General features: G+C 42.9%; 1 protein-coding gene across 1 annotated transcript; it reads left to right on the forward strand.

The window, feature by feature from the left end:
- The first annotated feature begins 5,509 nt into the window (after nucleotides 1-5,509).
- LOC149281219 (glucose 1,6-bisphosphate synthase-like) lies at nucleotides 5,510-22,794 on the forward strand. The gene is made up of 14 exons (XM_089499562.1): nucleotides 5,510-5,614; nucleotides 7,466-7,633; nucleotides 11,971-12,077; nucleotides 14,941-15,025; nucleotides 15,593-15,676; nucleotides 16,050-16,243; nucleotides 17,187-17,376; nucleotides 17,843-17,940; nucleotides 18,399-18,579; nucleotides 19,621-19,714; nucleotides 20,962-21,091; nucleotides 21,476-21,665; nucleotides 22,079-22,212; nucleotides 22,692-22,794. Exons 1-14 carry the CDS (start codon nucleotides 5,510-5,512, stop codon nucleotides 22,792-22,794), a joined length of 1,863 nt encoding a protein of 620 aa, XP_089355688.1.
- The last annotated feature ends 1,141 nt before the right edge of the window (nucleotides 22,795-23,935 follow it).

Genomic DNA, 23,935 nt, shown 5'->3' on the forward strand with positions numbered 1-23,935 from the left:
TTGAAATACACCTCTAACCGCCCTCTTCATTCCTCTCGTCTCCCGTCATTACCTCTTCCCCCTCCCGTATTCAGAATTTCACTTGTGCTTGTACCTCTTAATTATAATTACTCAACGAAGAGATAGATTGTAGTATCATGTTACATCATAAAACATAAAAGTAATACACTGCATTTTATTTATAGAGGGCAAGCATACTCCTTAGCACTATTACAATGAAGAGGGGGTGAAAGTTACAAATAACTTAAACATTGACTATATACCAGAGGCGTATCTAGGGTATGGCACCTATGGCCCGTGCCATAGGCGCCATTTCAAAGGGGGCTGCAGTTTTTTTTTTTTATGCGGAGGAGAGAGAGGGGCGCCAAGCAACCGCTCGGCGCCCCTCACTCTCCTCCACGAGGCCTCTACCTCCGTCCCGGTGCCGGCATTTCATGCTGAGCGCCGTAATATGATGTCATATTTCAGCGCTCAGCAGTGAAGAAGCGGGCACCAGAGAGCGGCTTTAAAATGCCGTTTTTTTTTGTTTTGTTTTTAATGCGGAGGAGAGAGAGGGGCGCCTAGCAACCGCTCGGCGCCCCTCGTTCTCCCCCGCATAAAAAAAAAAAGGACAGCGTTTAAAAGCCGCTCGCTGGTGCCCGCTGCTTCACTGCTGATCGCCGAAATATGACGCCATATTACGGCACTCAGTAGTGAAGCAGTGGGCACCGCAGCAGTGCAGGAAGACAGAAGACTCCTGCTCCTGTCGCTGGACCTCAAGGTGAGAGAACTACAAAGGGGGAGAGGGTAGAAAGAGATAAGGAAGGGGGAGAGGGTAGAAAGAGATAAGGGAGGGGGAAAGGGTAGAAAGTGATAAGGGAGGGAGAGGGGGGGTAGAAAGTGATAAGGGAGGGGGAGAGGGTAGATATTGAGGAAGAGGGTAGTAGGGAAAGGGGTTAGAAAGTGACAAGGGAGGGAGAGGGGGTAGATATAAGTAAAGAGTGTGAATTAATGTGTGGATGCACTGAGTGAATGAGGGAGAGCATGAGTTAATATGTGGATGAGTTGTCTGAATGAGGGAGAGCATGAGTTGTCTGAATGAGGGAGAGCATGAGTTAATGTGTGGATGAATTGTCTGAATGAGGGAGAGCATGAGTTAATGTGTGGATTAGTGAGTGACTGTAAAAGTGTTTGTGTGTATCATAGATGTATAATTGTGGAAGGGCAAAGATGGCACTAGCAGGAGGTTTGAGCCTTGGGGACCAAGATGGCACAGGCAGGGTGTTTATGGGACAAAGATGGCACAGGCCAGGCTGTTTGGGGACAAAGTTGACTTGTGCTGGGCTATTTGGGGACAAAAGGTGGCAAATCTTATGTGTGTTATCTGGGTGCTGGTCAGGTTCTATGTGGGCAGTGTGGATGCCAGGGCTGACTTATAGGTGTGCAACCTGTGATCTATGCCTGTAATTTAGAGGGTTTTAAATATACCTTTAATCAATTCCAATTGATCTATACCTGCAAAGCTGGGTTTTTGTGTTATTCTGTAGATCCATATCTGCTATGCTATGTTTCCATACATTATTTATGTATACCTGCAAATACAGGGTTAATATGTCTTATTCAGTTGATTAATACCTGCAATGCTGTTTCCATGTATTTATTTGATCTATACCTGCGATGCTACGATTCATATATTATTATTATCTGCAAATATAGGATTTGTATGTCTGATTCTGTTTATTTGATATATACCTTCAGTGCTGAGATCACAAGTGAATTTCAATTGATCTGGGTTTGTGTGTTAATGTGTTGATCTATACCTACTGATGCCAGAGTCCTTATAAAATCCATGACTTGTTTAGGGGGGTAAACATATTCTGAATGAAGTCACCTGTGTTCAAGCAGGGATTCCAGCTGTGATATAGTGATGGGAAAGACCAGCTGGGATTCTGAGATATCATTAAGTCAGAGTAGAATATGAAGGGGTTCGCTCCAGGCACGGAAATACCCCAAACAAAATCTTGCACTGGTGACCAATTGTTTCAATGCTACTTTTATTTGCATGACCTACAAAACATGTTCTCACGTTGAAGTAGCTTTAGGTAACTACAGGGCAAAGCAACCTGTTGTCTAGACAGACGTTAGCTAATTATAGCCTTCGTAGGGGTAAATGGCGTCCAGTCCTCCCAGTGGCGCCATGCTATGCGTCCGCCCTCTTTTTAATGTTGGTTCTTTTATTTGACTTGTCTCAAATCCAGTTGGAAAAGAGACCCGTTTCACAGCAGCCGTTGCTTTCCTTTACAAATAAAACTATATATATGAAGATAATTCTTCACATTTCTACCTTGAACGTTTCCAAAAAGTCTTTCGTCTGTATCCTCTCTGGCATCAGAAGTTGTCCAAATGTTAGGTTGTGCGCTCCCTTAGTTTGTATATATCAGAACACGTGTGTCTGATTAAAACCACTTCTAGAGCCCAGTCTGTAGCTGCGGATCCTATTCAGGTCCCAGCGGTGGTTTGGTTGCGCTCTCTAAATACACTGTGATGATAATTGTCTCCTCTAGAGGGGAACTGGTGTGTTTGGGTTCCTCTTTTGCATCTGGATGACGGTTTCTAATATTTGGCAGGTGCCACCAAGGCCAGGTGTCACATTTTCAATTTACCTGTGTGACACATCTGCAAGAAGGAAAATCCAATTAACGTTAAGCCTGCTCAAAGAACGAGACGCATGATATTTAAATAATCTGTGCCTTGCTCGAGGTCCAAGGTTATTTGAATATTGCCTGATGTGACTTTACGCCCTGAAGGAATACGCCGTCCTTGTGTCCTGATATCCAGTTTCTGCTGGGATCTTGCAGCTTACCCCAGGCTAGTATTACTGGACTTCGCCAGGTGTCTGCCAAGTTTCTGTCTCTAAAGTTACGATCCTGAACAAGTATATCGCCTGCGCTCTGCCAGACTACTCAGGTTGCTATACTGTACGACCTGTTGTCTGAAATTGCTATTTGCTTCACAATTGCGGACTGTTTTCCGAAGCACGTTGTCGACTGTCTGCATGCTTCTCAGATCTTCATTGCCAACTGATATTCTTGACAATCACAGTCCAGCCTCTGTCAGGAGTCACCGATGTCCAGTTCTCCTGGGTACCACCTCTACTACAAGCTCACCATCCCATCGGTATCGCAGATTTCATAGTAAATAAATAAAATATTTTCACGTGCCATGTCTAGAAGGAGTGTTTACCCGAGTAAATGAAATCAAAGCACTTTCTCTTGATTAAAAGCAGCTCCCGTATGTGTAATATGATGTTCCATGCTGTTGGTTGCTTGCCTCCATAAGCGGTGATTTCCATCGCTTCCTAGTACATAGGCTTAGGAGGTTTTGTGGACCAAAGCTCCCATCACCCTTTTACCATAATGCTTATGGTGGAGAATGGAGATATAGCCCTCAAGACCAGCTATATGTTGTTTCATTAGCATACTAATGGAACATAAGTCATTTTATATGGTTAATATTACAGCTACTTATATATGATAACTTTACTAGGGAGTCCTGAGCTTCTCAGAAATAACCAGATATATATATATTGTGACAAACCCTGTAGCATGAGGGCCATACATGTCACGTTTAGGGGTCCTAAGCACAGTCCTCTAGGGCAATCAGAGTCAGGAACACCAGCTTGTTGCAATACAGCGCTTTATTTTAATTGCTCAAACCCCAAAACCAAATCATAAAAACAAAACCTAGTTCCCAATTGGAGCCCTCTTTAACTGAACTATGCTGGTCCAGCCTAATCACCCACTAACTCAACCTCCCAGCCAGACCCAGCTACGCCAGGCTCTGGAAAACCTCCCCAGACAGCACACAAAATGTCCAGGCAGGTATTGCCTCACTTGGCTCAGGGATGGTCTTCTTATTCAGGGCCTCTCCTTGCCCGGGGAGCACAGGGAGACTTTCTCTTCCCCGTAGAGTCTCCCTGAGTATCAGGCTCCAGGGGTTTTTAATGCCCAGTACCTGTGCCTGACGCCGGCCCCATAGAAATCCCGTACCGGATCCTGCAGACTTCTAGCCTCCTGGAAAAGCTGGCATGGATTTTCCACAGAATGGGAGAACGGAGCATTGGCCCACCCTGCTCTCCAATTGCTCCACCCCAGGGACCCATATTTACATTCTGGATAGCACCTGTACCCAAATGCCAAAATAAGCATCTCCCTGGGGTTTACACTGTCACATAATATATATATATATTGTTGTGTTTTTGGGGGGCTACGTGTTCCTTTATATCATGTAAAGTGATGCATGGCTTGATGTAACCCATTGATGTCCCCGTGGACATAATAATACGTCCACAATAAAAGGTGTAAGGATGACCCTAAGGTTGCCGACATCCACCAGAGGCACAGACGAGAAGCATAAAGACTTTCATTTTGCACTGGGAATAGCGTAACAAAAAAAAAAAAAGAAAACGTGAAAAAAGAGGGAAAAAACCCTTAACCCACAGAAAAAAAAAAAAAAGCACATTAAAGGATACTATGTAAGGGACGGATGTGTCCCTCTAACACTTAAAAACCTATGTATTACTAAAAATTATTGCTGAACATAAACTGGGTTATTGTTTAGCTTTGGCGCCTACCGTGAAGAAGAAATCCTAAGCCAAAGTACAGAAATTCTAGATAATTGCACTAAAAACTATTATGTATTTCCATGGTTTCAAAAGAAGACCCTACTTCAGTCTAATGTCTCACGGGTTCGGGTACATCACCGGTAGAAGGGGAAACACGGCTTAGCAACCATACGGTAAAAATGGCAAAAATGCTCTGAAATTAAAAAAAAAACCCACAATCGGTCCTAAAGGGTTAAACTGCATTATGTATCTTTACAAAGTAAATTGTAAGGCGTAGTATTATGGCAAAACTATTTAAATTGCCACAGCCTTCCACTCAATAGGTGATGGGAGACAATACGTGGCAGAAAAGTGTTCCTATTAAAATCAATGGAAGCATTTTCCATGCAAATGCACATGAGGAGGGTCTCATTAGACCCCCCTGAGCCGCCATTACTTATGATAGGATATGCTAAGAATGACATATGCACGGAAACGAGTTTGGCGGAAAATGGACGCCAGGTACATTTATAGGGACAATGGCTGCAGTGTCCGTTTCATAAGAGTATGGTAATTTATGTTTTAATTTAAATGTCACAGATATGCGCTACACCAGCTCGTTGTTAGCTCCCTAACGGTCAGGCGCCGGTTTGCAGCTACACAAACGCCTAGTGGTGTCTTTTGTACGCAACTACGCATGCGCTACGAGACCACAAGATCTGCGGTTTCGTGGGATTCTCTGCGCTTGCGCAATGCCCTCACCCAGCCAAGCGGCGCCGTGGGCTCAGTTTAGCAGTCGTCTCCGCGCATGCGCAATGTGCCCGCAGCTTAGCTATCAGCCTGTGGCGTAGTCAGGTCGCTTGTGTATCCCGGCGAGAGGCTCGGTGTGTTTAAGCGGTTTGTACGGACCGAGAACCCGGTGTGAAGATGGAGGAACCCCCGGGGGATGTGAACTCCAACCTCCTTATCCGCAAGTCTACGGGGGACCCGAAGCTCGATACCGCTGTGTGGCAGTGGCTGCAGTGGGACAGGGTGAGTGGGGAGACCGGATACACAACATCGACACAGCTCGGTACGCATCCAGCGGCTGGGCACAGTGGACCCACACAAGTACACACAGTCATTACACGGGCATCAGCTGCCATGCACACGGTACCCACACGGCCAGAGAGACACCACACAGGGTCATACGCTGTGTAGTCATTACTCACCTGCTTGGATCTTCTCCCATCCTGGTGTTATGTGATTGGACAACAATGCAACAGGTTGACTAGTGATCTCAACACAACACAATGATACACATCACACAATAATACATAATGATACACAGTGATACACAATATCACACAACAAATACATAATACACATTGATACACAACATCAAACAAAAATATATAATACACAGTGACAGATGGCATCTCACAATAACACAACACAGAGTTGCACACAGAATGCTGCCACCTGCCTGGTTTGCTTTGTGGATCCCACTGGGGGTATCTGCCTGCCTGCCTGCCTGTCTGTCACAGAGGATGCTGCTGCCTGTTGGTCCCTGTGTCGTGTTACACCCAGTAACATCCAACCGGTGCCCTGGGCCCCCTTCTTCGCTATTATTAATTGCCGTTTTTACAGTAATTATAGTTTATTCACTAAAAGCGAGTTGGCAGGAGAAATGGGGTTTTAACTCCCCAGAGTCATAAGCGATGACCAGGCCCTGTATAATGTATAATTCAATGTGAAAAGAAGCTTTGCTGATTTAACTATACATCACCCAGGGCCAGCCAAGCGCCTCATGTAGCAGAAGCTCACTAGTGAAGTCAATGAGCTGTAACCCAACTCTCCCTTTAGTGAATAGATCCCGCTGGTCCCTTCACAGCAATAAATACACCGTTACGTCTTAGATCCCTGTACAATAACACACGTGCCATCCGCCCCACTATGCATAGCAGTGCTGGACACCAGCGACTTAGTCGCACCTCTTCTAAACGCAGTTTTTAGACCGTGACCGAATTGCCGCGCAGACGATAGCCTGTGGAATCTGAATTTTCTTTACGATGATTCTGTGGAATAGAATTTTTTATTTAATATATTTTCATTTCATATATATTTTTTTTAAATTGATTTTCAGAGAATGCTCTCATTTTAATTGCCTCTCCCCCGCTCTTGGCTGTGGCCAGCTTGCTGAGTTATACCCGAATTGTGTGAAAAAACGCAAATTAATTGAGACGTATATATTTCGGGTTCCGAAAGTTGTGTGTTGGGGTTGAAAACGTGCTTGTGGATGAAACTGCATTGGTTGGCGCTCCGATCACGATGTTGCTCTTCTTTTATGACTTTGTATATTGATCGCTGACCGTTCTTGGGCTCGTCTTAGATTCAGGAGCCGTATGCCTATACCATTCATGTTTAAATCCCCTCGCTCTATTAGCCTCTGCCACCTCTGATGGTTGGATGTTTCATGTATCTACTACTCTAGTAAAAACTGTAGAAATCGGTCCTGGAGGCTCTAGCCGTAGGTACTTGACCAATGCTGCATGGTCCTGATCGTTTGGCTTTGTGGTTTTCTCCATTGAAATCCTCATTTTATTATTTGCTCCCAGTCGGGGGGGAAAAAATGCCAATAGCTGCGTGGCTTCAGTGGATCCTGCGGTTCTCCGGCTCTGGGCATGCGTTATGAAGCTTAATCTATTTAATAATATAATTTTTGTAATATTTAATAATAATGAATAACGATTAACTCTTTATATCCCCGCGGGCACTGCGACGCTTTGTTGGGTGAAGGCGCTCGGCCCTGTTCTTGCTTTTAGTGGCTACGATGCTTTTGCTGATATTATAAATGAATCGTCTAAATCCCACGTTCTCCTTTTTTTTTTGTTTCTGCTGCAGAATCCTAAAACTAAAGCCCAGATAGAGAGCCTCCTACACGATGGGAGGACCAAGGAGTTACGGGAACGCCTTTGCTGCCGGATGTCGTTTGGCACCGCCGGCCTGCGCTCGGCGATGGGTGCCGGCTTCAGCCACATCAACGACCTGACGGTCATACAGACGACGCAGGTGAGGAGCTGGCCACAGGGCAACCAGGGTGAGGCAGACCTCGCTGCTTCAAAGAGGGGAAGCCAGGCTGTGATCCGGGTGTCCATGGCTCCCGACGAAGCGGGCGTTTCTATTGGCTGTATACATGTCGACGCAGGGCAGGCGGCCAATAGGAATACTCCATAAATGGTGTGATTCCACTCACCAGTGCCGTTACATGCTGATGCCACGTGTAGACTCGCAGAAACTTTGTACTTATTTACGCTTAAAATCAGATCAGTGCAAACTCCAACTCCAAAATTTCACTTTTTTTGCACGTGAATCCAATATTGTTATATAATCATCTTGATTTACACCTTGATTTTTGGTGTAGAAAAGTCTGTTTGTACATTAGGCTGTTTCACGGTGTCTGTAGTTTGTTGCCACGGCGATAAAACAGCTTTTCAGATTTAGTACCAGAATCACTTTCTATGCATAACCGCCATAGATTAATGTGCAGATCATCATCAGTATGAAACTGAATGTTGTGGGGCTTTGGATTCTCATTTTTTCTGCCCTAAAGATCTCTCCACTCGCCCTTAAAAAGGCGGCCAGAACCAGATAACAATAACTATCCATTTAACAAAAGGGATGACTTAATAGAGAGGTATAATCTATAATATATATCTCATAGTATAATTTGAGTTTTGAGTTCCCGCTCAGTCTGAGACCGATCAATTAGACAAACACTCTCCTTATCATACTGCCTGTGGGAGACAATAGAATGGCCCAGTCTTAGTCACCACCAAGATACTCTGACTAATGAAAGTCTATGGAGGGATGGACTTCATCAGCACTGCCATAAAGCATCAGCTCAGTGTGGTGTTGGAGCCGGGAAAGTCACCCAAAATATCACATGACTGACAGCAACGGCGGCTCCAGGTCTGCAGAAAAAGGGAGTCTGACAAAAACCTGGTTTTATCTCATTTTGTCTCAATGACAACCAACATTGCTGTGTACAGTGCTGGGGGGCTTATATTGCTCTGTACAGCGCTGGGGGGACTTATATTGCCATGTACAGCGCTGGGGGGCTTATATTGCCGTGTACAGCGCTGGGGTTTATGTAGACCCTCTATACAGACCTGTTAACCCACGCATTCACTCGTGTAATAATAATACGCACCAGGCATGTTCCGTTGGTGCAGGGCCGTTGATACTTCCGTTGCGTGCTGTCCGAGGTCCTGATCTGTCGTATCCGCTGTCTCTCTGCCCTGTCTTTTCTCCCATTTCAATTACCTTAACTCTCTAACCCGACGTCAGTAAGTGTTTATATCACTTTAGTTTACCGTTTGGAGTCATTAAGAGTTACTGCGGAGTCTTTTTCAATTAGAGATGGGCAAAGGTTAGATAAACGCAAAGCGAACGCTCGCCGAGTAAATGAAATGAAATCGGTCCCAGAGTTAATGAGGGCGCAGTAATGTTATCATCGGTGTTCAAACAGAGTTTATCTGCCGTTGAATACCTTATATCATCACGTTAGCCGTATATTCCTGTGTTTGTATAAGCGTTGGCTGGAGGTAACCGGGGGGGGGGGGGGGGGAAGCTTGTTTCACCTTAAAATAGCATATGGACTGTGTTGCTGGGGCATCGCAAGCTGCGCAGGTCTTTGATTTAAAACGTTTATGGCCCAAAAAGGGATTAAAAAAAAAAAAGCATCTCTAGCCTTCATTACCCAGAATTACTTTTATAGATTCCCTGAAATGTAAAGCTTCAGGTTCTGCGGTTCTAAGAACGGTTTACAGGTCAGAATCTGCGTGACTACCCTGTTAAAGGGACGCTCCTGCAAAGATCTGCACTTTAAATGCACGGGGTGTCCTCATTGGGTTTTTTGGCTGATTTGCGTCTCCCCACACGCTCCAAATTAAGCAGCCATTTCCATGTAAATATTAGACTCTTATTTTAGCTATTATGTTGGAATCTGTGTTCGAAAAGCTACATTTTCCAAGGATGGCGGATCGCTCCCTATTAGTTAATGTTAAAGCTTGGAAAGCAAACACTGCTGTTCAGTAACGGGATCACGTGTAGAACGTGCGTGCTTCCTGCGTGTGTCTGGCGTGCTTAGCACATGCTAACTCTCATTTCACAAGCAGCACGGCGGCGTGTGCTAATAAATCTTCCGATTGTGTAACTGCTTTGTGTAACGAGTCCTGGCCGGGTCTGAACAGCATGTAAAAAAAACCTTTTCGGAGGTTGTTGACAACCTTTTCTCTATTCAAGGACTGATTCCAGGATTAACCCTGTAGCTACCAAATATATGTCGGTGTAGTGTGGGATTACAAAGGGTAACTGTGCTTTATTATGTAAATTTGTGTGTGGGGGGTACTCTTTGGAGCCAGATTATATAGTGCATATGTATGGGGGGAAAAGATTACAGCTTGTGACTGAACCCCCACACCCCATTTGGATTCTTATTAGTTTTTTAAGTCTTTGTTATTGCCCAGTACGTGATCATTTTCACACCAAAAGTTTGGATTTTTATTTTTTACAGTTTACTTATCAACATTTCTGCTTGCTAGACTTGTCTGAGGCCCAAAATAGTTGGTAACAAATGTTTTCGGTTTTTACTCATTGTTTTTGTAGAAGAATTCAGTTTCGTGCCCCTTCTGCTTGGATGGGGGAGGGCTTTTTTTAAATTATTATTATTACTTGGAAACACCTCTCTATCTGTCCCCATTCCTTTTTGTGCCCCCTGCCTTTTATCGCTTCTCGCTTACCTTCTGCGGCAGTTTCTGGTCTCATCGGATCTCTCTCTGCAGATGCAGCGGCCATGCTGACTGGGAGGGGGTGGGGGAGTCAGTATGTGAGACAGGGTAAAGATATTATTAAAAGTTTTACAGCAATGCAAGGTAGTATTTGTTCAGTTTAGATAGCATTCCTCCCAAAAATGCTAATCATAGCTGGTTTAAGCCTGTATGACACCAGAAAAATAACAACTCGTGATTACTGGCAACCGACCCAGAAAAGGGAGAGATGAGTCATTGTTGGGGGTCCCTCCTCATTATCGGAGGTTCGTACAAATGCACAAAACAGGCAATTTTCGTTGGAAATCAAGTTGGAACAAATCCAAATTTACATTTACTGTGTCTTTCAGAATTTGGATAGTAATTTAATTTTTTTATATGCTGTTTTCTTTCTATATACTTTTTTTTTTTTTTTTTAAATAGATTTAAAATCTGAAAACATAAAAGGAGGACAGCAGGACAAACCTGAAAAAATACTTATTTTAGAGTTATTACTGCAGCTTTAAACCTTGCAGTATTAAACTCTCAATACTGGTTTCGGATTACTGGAAACAACAAACTTGTGCAAGTCTAAAATAACTGAGAAAGTTAACTGGGATTCTATTCGGACCGTGCAAGTCCGTAGTTACGAGCATCATTGTTATATAATGTTGTAACATGCTTGGGAAATCATTCATAATAGTTCGCCTATCCTGAGCGCTCTGGTGTGAAGCAGGCTGGACGGACCAAGTTCCACGTTCCTCATAAGCTTTAGATGCTTTGGACGTTTTTAGAACCAAAACAGCGTAAGAGTCGGGCAGTATCGGCCGTTCCGTGTTCTAAATTGCAGGTAATGACAAGCGAGGAGGGTGAACGCTTTGCCGTATAGACCTGAAACCTCAGCCTCCTGTAACTCGTGACCAGTCTTCAGTCGTAAATCCCAGAGAAGAGCTGGTTATTTTTCCTGATGGCTGTGCATGGTGAATGACTTCCACAAGCAGAAAACATTTTGGCTGGGAAAAAAAGTTTATTTAAAGGGACGATCCAGCCATATAGGTGGTTAAAAGGCATATCATTGGGCAGAGTGGCATATAGGGGGACACTTACACACCCAGACACTAATATACACTCAAGCAATTAAGGCACTTCACTCACTGCGATGCCTCAGCAGGCGCTTACTGCAGCTCCCACGGGATTACGCAATGAAGCTGTGCGACCCCCCCGCTAGGCCCCGCCTCCTCCAGAAAATTACCCGGGGTCCCGGTCTTGCTTCTGATCTCTCCGACTGGCTCTGCTTCCCCGGCAGTGAGAAGGTACGCGCAAATGCAACCTCCGCTGCTGTCCGCACTTTCGCCAGCAGCAGCTGAGGTTACGAGACAGGAGGATCCAGGTCCCCTGCAGCGCTGCGGGGGATCTGGATCTTAGTCTCATAGTCAGACCTCTATTTGAGGTCTGATTAGAAGACGACCCGATTATAAGACGAGGGGTATGTTTCAGAGCATTTGCTCTGGAAAAAAAACCTTGTCTTATAATCGAGCAAATACGGTATAATCATTGTACATTTTCTCACTTGAATGTTTCCCGCTTGTGTCTACGCAGGGAATGTACCTATACCTGGAGCGATGCTTCCCTGACGCCATGCAGAGGGGCGTTGTGGTCGGATATGATACTCGTGGGCAAGCGACCAGCAACTGCAGCAGCAAAAGGTGGGTAATATCCATGTCGAAAAAAATCTACATTCATCATGACTGTAGCTGATTAGGTTAAAAAAAAATAAAAAAATAAGTCTATCAGGTTCATCCATTCTACAAACCCATATTAGTTCATCCAAAAGAAAGTAAAAGTAAACCGACTGAGGCCCACCCTGGATCAACATTCCCTTATCTACTTTTACTCGTGATCACCCTTTACTCGTTTCATATCTAGAAAAACATCTGTTTTACTATATGACGCCATCAGCTGCAGGCAGCTTCGCATAAAGTTACTGAACGTTACCGTCACAGACAGCTGAGCCCACAAACACCATCCCGCCGGCTAAAAACAGACCCGGCTGTTATGTAACCGGAGGGTGCAACACATCGTAAGAGGAGGACGCCACGCGTCTCCAGTTACTGCCCCCCAGAGAACGTTTTCATTTCAGCTTAAGGTTCCTCCTTGACTCTGTTCGGACTAGCCTTAACCATCCTGTGTCAGCGGGGCAATTTCCGTATCGCTGCCACCTGGTGGAGAAAACCTAGGCAGGAATCCGTAAACCTTTCGGTGAGCCCCACGCATGGGGCAGATTAAAGCAGTGGGGTGTCTTTAATATTCAACATCAGTGGTGACTCTAGAAACAATATATAGGGGGGGCACACAAGATACCACAGTCAAACTGGGGGGGGCATTAATAATTTCCACCATTAAATCATACCACTGAAAAAACACACACACATATATATATTTGTATATTGCCAAAAGTAATGTGCTATGGAATGATACTTTTGTTATTGGACAATACAATACTTGATCATTCAAAATGGGAAGCCTGAAGCCACAATTTAGTACGACTAATCCTTGAAATCCTTTAAACAACACAATACCTTAACTTTTGCGCTAAATGATTTCAGGGCCTTATATTAGATCCTGCTGCTGATATATATATATAAGCCCCTGCTGCCCATATATATTATTAGCCCCAGTTGCCGATATATATATTAATATTAGTCCCTGCTGCCGATGTGATCTTAGCACTGAAGGTATATATCAAATAAACAGAATCAGACATACAAATCCTGTATTTGCAGGTATACAATAATAATATATGAAACGTAGCATCACAGGTATAGATCAAATAAATACATGGAAACAGCATTGCAGGTATTAATCAACTGAATAAGACATATTAACCCTGTATTTGCAGGTACACATAAATAATGTATGGAAACATAGCATAGCAGATATTGATCTACAGAATAACACAAAAACCCAGCTTTGCAGGTACAGATCAATTGGAATTCACATAAAAACACGGCATTAAAGGTATATTTAAAACCCCTTAAATTACAGGGATAGATCACAGGTTGCACACCCCAACCACGCTGCCCACATAGAACCTGGTCAGCACCCAGATAACACACACAAGATTTGCCATCTTTGTCCCATATACACCCTGCCTGTGCCATCCTGTTCCCCAAGGCTCAAACATCCTGCTAGTGCCATCTTTGCCCTTACACAATTATACATCTATAATACACACAAACACATTAACATTGGCTACCACAGTGATCATTTAGCTAGAATACTTAAACTTTTTTTTTTTTTTAAAGTTAAACTACTTTATGTTTAAATAATTTAATTTGGGGGTCTCTAGGCAATTTTGATCTTTTTTCATCTGCCTTAAGAGACCCCCAAATAATTTTTTTACATTTTTATTTTTTTTAACGTAATATTTTTTTACAATCTATATACCGTTGGAAAGGTGAGGCGATTTGATGAGAGGATGAGATACAGGCATCTAAGCAGCATGCCCCCATACCTCTTTAACTGACAATTGTCAGTTGTTAATAAAGTTGCGCGGTGACATCATCGGTGGCATGCCGTCGTTAGCAGTCAAGGACTGTCCTGGGTGGTTTCAAATTCGGCGGGGGGGCAAGGAATAACCTAGGGGGGGGAATTGCCCCCCTGTAGCGACGCCACTGTTCAACATATGGAGGGATTTGGCTTTTGATGTTTGCCACATCTCCATATAAAATATATATATTTTAGAGTTTATTTAGCTTAAGGCTACAAATGAAAGGGACAGGCTCCCTCTCGAAAGATCTCTCGTCTTATTTATACTCCGTATACTTTGAAATGATTGCGAAATAAAAGCCCACAGGGTGACACTAGAGGGTTAGAGACTTTAGATGTAACGGCAGGACGTTTTGTGTTACTGAGAGGGTGGTAGATAAATGGAACAGCCTCCCGGTGGAATGTAATGGTGAGATTGTGAAAATGCATTGCATGTGGCTGTTTCGAATACAAAATGGTTTTACCGTCATGAAAAACTAGATGGCCCGAATGGTTCTGCTGTGAATTAATTTTACTTGTAAGGGGAGTAAAAAGTTGGAACTACTGCAATAATGCCGGGTTTTCCATGCTTAGTGTTAGAGGCAGCCTGTTCCTGTTTGTCTTAATACACGCCAGGCTTAAAATTGTCATTTCCATGCCTCAGGGCTAAATTCCTACCCCTGCTGCTCATACTTGACATCAGCGAGCATAATGAGGGATTTTCCATTTATTTATTTATTTATTTATTTTTTTATGTCATACAACCCACCCCTCTCATTCATTTCATCCATCCCTTCCTTAAAGTTCCTCGCCATCCACTCCTCATTTCTTATTTTATCTCATGCCACAAAAACCCAGCCGTAATTTAATCATTTCCCCATCAATCAGGCCCGCAGAGGCGTTTGGGGGGAGGCCGGTGAGCCGGGTGCAAGTGACTTGTGGTTCATGAACGTTGTTGATGTTTTATTTGCCTGCAGACGCCTTGCCGGGGACAATCGTCGCGCACCTTCAGCTGACATTTTTTTGATATTGTCCCCTTAGACTTGCTAAGCTCACTGCGGCCGTCCTCCTAAGCAAAGGCATCCCGGTGTACCTCTTCTCCAAATACGTCCCGACTCCCTTTGTGGTAAGTACTTCACGCTTCGATCGTTGGGATATATAACCTTTCGTAAGAAAAAAGCGAATTGGGGAAAAAAGGAAATCACCGTATTAAGCCGAGAAAAAACAAAGTTTTTTATATTTATTGGGCTGAGGTCTCTTGGTTTCTCGGGGTTTGTGTATTTTTTTTGTCTATTTCTGTTTGTCTTTGGTTCTGTATAATTAATGGAGCGATTCTAGTTAGTTAACTAGCTAGGAAGGTTGGTATTTTTCTGAAGACCATTCACAGTTGTATGTACATCTCCTCAGTCTCTCTATCGCCTCCCAGTGGCCTCTCCTGTTAATGCAGCATCAACACGTGGGCCAACCCTCGTCTAAAAATGTGGATTCCGCCTATTTTCTGTGAACCGAGCACCGGTGCTTCAGATAGTTCTCTGTAGGAAACCAGTGGAGCGAGCGTCCCAGCAACGCTTATGTTAGGGGGGAAAACCGCTCGCAAGTGGTTACTGGGAACTCTCAGCCTTTATCCGACATGGGTCTTATTGCCTAAAAAGCCTATCCTAATAACGTAAAATGCCTGTATTGGTCCTTCCAGCCCTACGCTGTCAGAAAACTCAGGACTATTGCCGGTGTTATGATAACGGCTTCTCATAACCGCAAGGAGGACAATGGTTACAAGGTAAGCAGGACTTTGATGATTTACACAGTTACATATATATCGTCACTGTCCGCTTTATTATAGCGCTATGGAATCTGCTGTCGTTAAATGTAACAAAGCCGTCTGGGCATTAGTTAGTGTCCTTTCTTGTGATGGATATGTATTTAAAGGACTGAATTTAGCATCGAATGTGAATTTAGGCTTATTTTATTTAATGATCACAAAGGGCTATTCATAGGAAGCCTGATCAGAAGTCCAGTCTTGCGTCGATTATATATATATATATATATATATATATATATATATATATATATATATATATATATAAATATAATTTTTTGGGTCCTTTTGTTATGGGACCCTCATTGAGACCCTTGCGTTCCCCTCCGCAAAGGTTTATTGGGAAAACGGAGCTCAGATCACATCTCCGCACGACAAGGAGATCCTGAAGTGTGTGGACGAGAGCTCCGAGCCGTGGGATGATTCGTGGAGGGAGAATCTGGCGGATAGCAGCCCCCTTGTGAAAGACCCTTTGGAAAATATAACCAACAGCTACATGCAGGATCTGAGCACCATATGTTTCAACAGGTATCTTCCCCTTAAAGGCACAAACTGTTTACAGTTTTTTTGTTTTTTTTTTTGTTTTTTTTTTATTTGACTAATAATGTGGAAAATAAGACACTTACAGAGATGGTGAACTTGTTTCAATAACGTTGGCTTTCTTGATAGAAGCCAAAGTTACTTTTAGTTTCCCGTTGGAGTTTTCAGAAGCCAAAATATATCGCTCACAAACGGTAGAGTGGATCTAGTTAAGATCCCCTCCATGGATCTAGGCAAAAATGCTTACAATTCGTTGCCGGAGCCGTTAGTTGCCACCTACATTCGTATCGCTGCGTGCAAGCGGGAGGTGCGAGTCGACCTGAATAAACGGTTTATGTTCTGAAATACACGCCGCCTTCTAAAATACTTCGGAGCTTGTCACGATACAAATGCTTTGTTCTTTGTCTTTTTATCTACTGATAGTTAAACCTTTTATTTAATATTAAATGTTTATAATTATAATACAATTTATTTATTTAAAAATCATACAATTATAATAAATAATGGTTAAAAAATAAAGTAGCGCAATAACAAATATCTGCACTGTGTGCCACATTTGAGTGATACAAATGTGTCTAACCTCAGTAATGTAAGAAAAAGTGTATCAATTACAGTACGGTAAAGGTTTGTAGCCCTCCTTTTACTGTGCCTATAAAAACCATACAATAATTCCTTTATAATTCCTAATAAAGGAATTACTGGATGACTTTAATGATATTTCGCCTGACCATCTCGTCTTTGAAGGCGTGCCAGCATTTTGTTATATCACCTGGGATGTGAACAGGAATAGAACTGCCAAATCTGCTGAATTTAACATTTTAGTAATTAAGCTCCCAGAACCGTTACAATTTTGTTTTTATTTATTGGGAATACTAATCGCCATGTGACGGCACCTCGAATCATCTAATACTTTGTCGTTGTCTTTCTACAGTGAGTTAAATAGGAAGACGCCGCTGAAATTCGTGCACACGTCCTTTCACGGAGTCGGTCACGACTTTGTACAGTCTGCGTTCACCGTCTTCGGCTTTCGCCCGCCGATTCCAGTCCCCGAGCAGAAAGACCCAGACCCAAACTTTTCAACCGTGAAATGCCCAAACCCAGAGGAGGGGGAGTGTGTCCTGGTATGGGCAATCTCTTCTGTTCCCAATATACTGGTTTCTGTTATGTATTGTTGGTAATGCTATTTATATGGGTCAATATAGAACAAGAACAATCTTTTTTTTTTTGGCTGATTTGGAGTCTTATATTCTGCTATAGCTTTTTAAGATTTCCTTTTTGCATTGACACTTCTCTATATGTTTTGTTATTTCTTAAACATTTGGTGCCCCTGTGTACTGAATTTTTTTTTTTTATTATAAATATATTTTAGCATAGATTTAGGTCTAAAAAGTCTTATTTTTTTCTGTATTTCTGTGTTTTGAGAAGTGCCTTCCTGATTTGTATGGGTTCTTCAAATATGGAATCTTTTGGCTTAACAGACTTATGGTAAAAATGCTGTGAGAATGAATAAACTCTTGTTTGTGAAGAGATTAAAAGTCCTCATTGTTACCCCTCGTAACGGAAGCGATCTTTGATGTTTCACTCTAGGAGCTGTCTCTAAGACTTGCCGAGGCGGAGGGAGCTAGGATGGTATTGGCAACAGATCCAGATGCTGATAGACTGGCAGTCGCCGAGCTGCAAGACACGTACGGACCTTATGCATAATTACATATTCTACCTAAACCTGTCCTTTGTATTTGTATTCCCTGGTTTGAGAAAGGAGGTCCCCTTTAAAATATGTTCTGTATCCCATGTTGTGGTCGCTCCCTTCTGACTGCAATTTAGTTCTGACGTGGCGGGTGAGCTTAATTATGCTTTGGCCAATTCATATAACCAAAACCTCTCATTTATATTATGTTTATATATTTGTTGCCAACTTTATTAGGGTAAGAAGCGCAGACAGTTTTTGTTTTTTGTATACATTGTACAGCCAATACACTGTTTCTTGCTGCATGCTTACACCTGTTTGGTAGGCCTCGTATTACATATTTGTATTATTTGAGCCTGTGACTAGCTTAGCGCACCGACATTTTTTCTTTTCCCTGTTTGCAATTTAGTTCTGCCTGTGAAGCCCTGGTGGTGATCTTGTGGCTTTGCTTTGCAGAGGTCGCTGGAAAGTATTCACCGGTAACGAACTGGCCGCGCTTCTGGGATGGTGGCTGTTTTTCTGTTGGAAGAAGAATTGCCCGAAGGGGTCAGATGTTGAGGACGTTTACATGCTGGCGACCACCGTCTCCTCAGTCATTCTGCGTGCCGTCGCTGCAAAGGAAGGCTTTCACTTTGAAGTAAGCAAGATAGAGTCAACAGAGGGCAAGGGAAACCATTTAGGGCTAGTAGAGCAATTTGCCCCGCTGTGCTGCTGGCCCAAGCGACTCTTTTCTGGACACGCACCAGCATCTTGCGTGAATATATTTCTGAACATCGTTCCTTGATGTTAGCTTTGAAAGACTGATCTCGTTCTTCTCCTCTGGGTTATACGATTTTTGTAGCCAATTAACACATTCTCATGTTCTTTATGCTTTCGTTTAGGACTTGGAGTCTTCAGTCAAAGGTGATTCCTGTTATTGGGCCAACGTAGGAAAAGATGTAGAGACCTCTGAGGTCTTGAAATTTCAATATGACGCAACATCCTTTTCTATGTTGGCCCAAAATAACCTTCACCTTCAACAAAAGAAACCAATCTCCTCTTGTACCACAATGGCGGTATCTGTTTTCCTAACAGTGTTTAGAACACGTACCAAGTTCTGTGCCGAAACATTGTACATCAAGGAGGTCTTGCTTCCACCGATATATATATATATATATATATATATATATATATATATATATATATATATATATATATAGCCAGTGGTCTTCTTTCCTCCATATATCCTTATGCAAGTCTGGACACTTCAATATGTAGTTTGTCTCTGAAAGACTTAACCTGTCCAGCAGGAACCGAAAACCTCCAGCTTTCCGTTATGCAGAACACGGGGGGGAAAAGGGGTTTTTCTACTAACAATACCAGAAAGAACTTTCACAAAGACCTTAGGAAAAGCTGCGTAAATCGTGGTTTGTCTTCTTTCCTCTGGATGTGAAAGTTATAGGAGTGCCGTGTCCCCAATTGCAGACACCCCCAGGCTCTAGATAAAGAGCTGGATCAGTAACTATTGACCTTTTTTATTTCTTTTTATTGTACTTTCCATCGTGTACAGAGGTCTCCTGCCCCATTTCTATACTTAGGATGTCTGGGAAAAGAACAAATTAAGAATTTGCGATGTTTTTGCTCTGCGCATAATCTTTACAAGGATTGTGTTAAAATCACGATTGTGTTTATTTCCCAGGAAACCTTGCCTGGATTTAAATGGATTGGAAACAGAGTGAAAACTCTCCTGGATAATGGGAAAACAGTCCTGTTTGCATTTGAAGAATCCATAGGTATCTTATTTTGCTGTAGCGTTTACGTGACATCCTTATAAACGGCTTATAATTGGGGAAATGTATTTGTTTTTGGTATGAATGAAGCTATTCGTATGCGACATGATAGAGTGGCCAAAATATAAAAATATATAAAAAAAAAAAAAAAAAATTCCTAAAAGGCCTCCCCTTAGTGAATATTACCCACTGATGTGGTTAGCCCTTTCTTTTGGAATACATTCCCTAATAGAAAGTACCTGTTTTTTGCGTCTCATGTGCACCTGCTTTTGAGGATTACACTTCCCGTCACTCGGGCTGAATGTGATGGGAGTCTGTAAAAGCCCCCTCCCTTTTGTTTTAATAATATTGTGTGGTTCACATAGGGGGTACATGTGCCAGCAGGGTTCTATATCATATTTCCTGCAATACTGACCCCTGATCCATTAATGCCATTACGTTCTTGGTGCATAGTCATCGTTGCAAACCCTGTTTTCCTACAGAGTACACCGTATGTAGTTGGCACTCCCAAGGATAAAAGAGCCATTCCAAGTTGTAGAACGTTTGCAAGGAGTATCATTCTCCAGGTCTTCAGCAGCTTCCTACTTCATACCCCCCCAACATTTCAGCTGCCCAAAGCGGGTAAACCTTCTTTAACGGGGCTGTGGATAAAGGCAGGGTCGGGGCAGGCCACCGTGCAAAATATTGAAGCAGAACGCAAGGATATGACATAACATCGCAGAGGTCTGCTTCAGCACATTGATGGGTAGCCATGTGGGAGCCGCAATGGGGGTCTGTGCTGGAAAAGTACATACCTCGACCCATCGCAAGCTAAAGCAAGTCAGGCCAGACCCAGTAGTGGCATCTGGCCTGACATGGCCTAGGTCTTAAGAATGGGACTAGTGCAAGTCACTACTATAAATGGAGTCTTCTTTTTCCACCATGGATCCCTCCAAGGTGGAAAACTCTACCCCCTTGTAGATCTGTGGCACAATTAGGTTACGTCGCTGTTTCTCCTCATGTTTTGGTCGTTCCATGTACCAAAATAATCCAAACATTTTGAACATTAGAGATTCTTAGGGAGAGGGTACAGAGCTGGTCCGGTGCATCTACAAACAGAAGCTGAACTCGCTAAAAAATACCCAACATGGCTGACAAGATGTACTTCGATTTGAGTGGAATTTAAATTGGATTTCTGAGTGCAGTCTCCCCTTTAACTAGAAGTTAGGATGTGCAGGCCGGATAATCAGATCTTAAAACATTTTCTCTAGGCTTTATGTGCGGGACGCAGGTGCTGGATAAGGACGGAGTTAGCGCAGCGGCTGTGGTTGCTGAAATGGCGGCCTATCTGGACACCACTGGTACAAGCCTGATGCGGCAGCTTATCGAGATATACGAAAGGTAAGGATTTCTAGCGATGTGCTATTCGCAGAACTCATGCTGAAAGTTATCGCCGTGTTCTAGATCTCTCAAGCGTAAAAAGAGCGCTTCTGTGAAAAATATAAAGCCCTCGTGCGCTTTCATTTCTTCTTTCTTCTACTTTCTTCGGACATTATATTAACCTTTTGGAGACCGTAGCAGTCTATTTCTCTGGGCAGGCTTCGCCACAGGCTGCCTCCGATCACGGCTTTCCCGAGGGGAGCTTTTAAACTATTTTCAAGACAAGCTGCTGGACGAACAAAGCAAATGTTAAGGGGAAAATTCTAATAAACCTGTTTATGCTAAAAGTTTTAAAGGAGGCAGCTTCCTTTTTTTGATATACATTTATTTTGTTTACCTTGGCAGATATGGTTACCATATCGCAAAAACGTCTTATTTTCTTTGCTACGACCCGGCGACTATCAAGAGGATATTTGAACGGCTGCGGAATTACGGGTCCCCGAAGAAGTACCCCGAGTTCTGCGGACCGTACGGTGTCCTCCACGTTAGAGACGTAACCACGGGCTATGACAGCAGCCAGCTGAACAAGAAATGTGTAGGTGCACGTAGTTCTTATTTGGATGCTGCAACAGGAATTTCTTGGCATTTAATGTGAATATGAATCACATTAAATTAAGTGCAGGAATTCATGGTATTCTGGTTAAAATTTACTTTACGTGAACAAAAACTTACATATTGACCATTCGGCACATCTAGCTTGCCTCCCAAGATAAGGTATCCATGCTTGGACCTAAATGTGATAAAGAACAGGTTATGCTTTTCAACTGACCCATCATGATGACCTCCAGATATGACTATGATGGACCAGCCCCAGTGAGCTTCTCTTGCCCGAGTCAGACCTGCGTAACGCATTAACATGGAGCAATTTCAGTGCTGTCTTGCAGGAGATGATCACCAATGTTGGCCCTTCGTAATGCATAGTCTCACCGGGCCTTCTGTCGCTTCTAGGTTCTTCCTGTGAGTAAGAACAGCCAGATGATAACCTTCACCTTCCAGAATGGCTGCGTGGCTACCCTGAGGACCAGCGGCACAGAACCCAAGATCAAGTATTACGCTGAGATGTGCGGCTCGCCAGGGCAGTGGTGAGTTCTACAAACGGGAACGTGTTCTGTTTGGGTCACAGACTAGACCAACACAGATAATTTTCACATTTTTACCATCATGGTTTTTACTCATCAGCCTCTTGAATGCTGTTGTGATTACTGGTCTTAGATGCAACACAAAGACATAAAAGCATAGGAAAAAGTTTGGCCGTGTCTTAACAGGACACATTGTTTCTTGGAGGTCTTCAGAATAGAAACGGCAAATTTCAGGGTGCCCAACATTTTCTTTAATCTAAGTCTTGTTGTTGTTATAAAACAAAATAAATAATTCATTTTCTTTATCTCATTCTATCAGGGTGGACTTTAGCAGTGAAGTTCAAGGGTGTTTTTTCTGTGGAACCCCTTTTACTCTAGCGAGTGAAATCAACGACAAACATTGACAGAAGATCTATGAAATTTACACATATAAGAAGCCTAGTGTTCTAATATTGATTGTTGGTTTTATTTTATACTTCCAGCGACAAGTCATTTCTTGAAGAAGTGCTAAGAAGAGTCATTGATGTCCTAGTGGAGCATTTCCTGGAGCCCAGCAAGAATGGGCTGACATGGCGCTCTGCGTAGACTCCACCGACACTCGATGAATTCGCCTTGCACTCCGATAACCTTTAAAGGAAGGTGTCCGCCGTCCGAATGGCACAAGACATTGTTACCAAAAAATGCAAAACAGCATTATACAATCATTCATGTTCCTCCACGACACCATCACTCGTGTCTTAGAGCACCAGAGGAATGTTTTTTTTTTTTTTTTTTTATATTATTTTTAAAGGGATGTCTTTATATTTCAAACGTCTTTTTTTTTTTTTTTTCCACGACCAAAGTGTTTCTAAGTTATGTATATTTCTTTGTACGTTTTTCCGCTGATGACTTGATATTCGAGGCCTTGTCTCATGCTTGCGTACAGTTTAACGAGCCATATCGGCTAAGAAGGCAATAATGCGTTTTCAACGTGTTATCGGAATGCTTATCGGTTTTTATTCCCTTTACGATCCATTCCTAAACTTTCTGAGCTCGTTGAGTGTAGGAAGGATGAACCCGTCCCTGTAAATGCGGAACGGAGGAAAGGATTGTTACGGAATATATTTCTTTTCTTAAATGTGTTTGTATTTCCGTTGTGACTTCGTCTTAACTTATTGTTTGCGTTTTACTTTAAGTTCCTCCCTTATCAAGCATATTGAAATGAAATGATCGGCCTCCCTCGTGCGTGTAGTTGTGAAGACGGGGGGGGGGTCACACGTCTTAGTTGTAAAACATTATAGTTGAATATAGTTTTTTTTTCTCCAGTTTAATTGAAGCTCGCTCTTGCTTAAGTGCAAAACCATAATTTTGCTGTTTAATCGTGTGGCATGTACAAGCGAGGATGCTTTAAGTATGGCTTTTTTATTTGGGCCTGAACAGGAGTGGCGTTCATCTGTACGGAGAGGCCCTCGTTATAATCCACTCATTGATTGTTGGCCTATCTTTAAACCATTGGACAGGGGCAGTTTCTAAATATATTTTATATATACCACTGATGTCTAAGGGATTACTTATTAGCCACTGAGGTTTGTCGAGCTTTAATGTAGGACAGATCAGTGCAAGGGTTAATAATTTAGGAGAATCCAGCCGCAGGAATTTCTCGTGAGTTTTCACAAGATGAACATTCAGCCTGGTTAAATTCTTAGAGTTCAGTTAGAAGATGGGATTTTACCGCACTCCTGTAACT

The sequence above is a fragment of the Sceloporus occidentalis genome, unplaced genomic scaffold, assembly GCF_023333645.1.
Source record: "Sceloporus occidentalis isolate IW3139 unplaced genomic scaffold, rSceOcc1.0.p SCAF_137, whole genome shotgun sequence".
Classification (NCBI taxonomy): domain Eukaryota; kingdom Metazoa; phylum Chordata; class Lepidosauria; order Squamata; family Phrynosomatidae; genus Sceloporus; species Sceloporus occidentalis.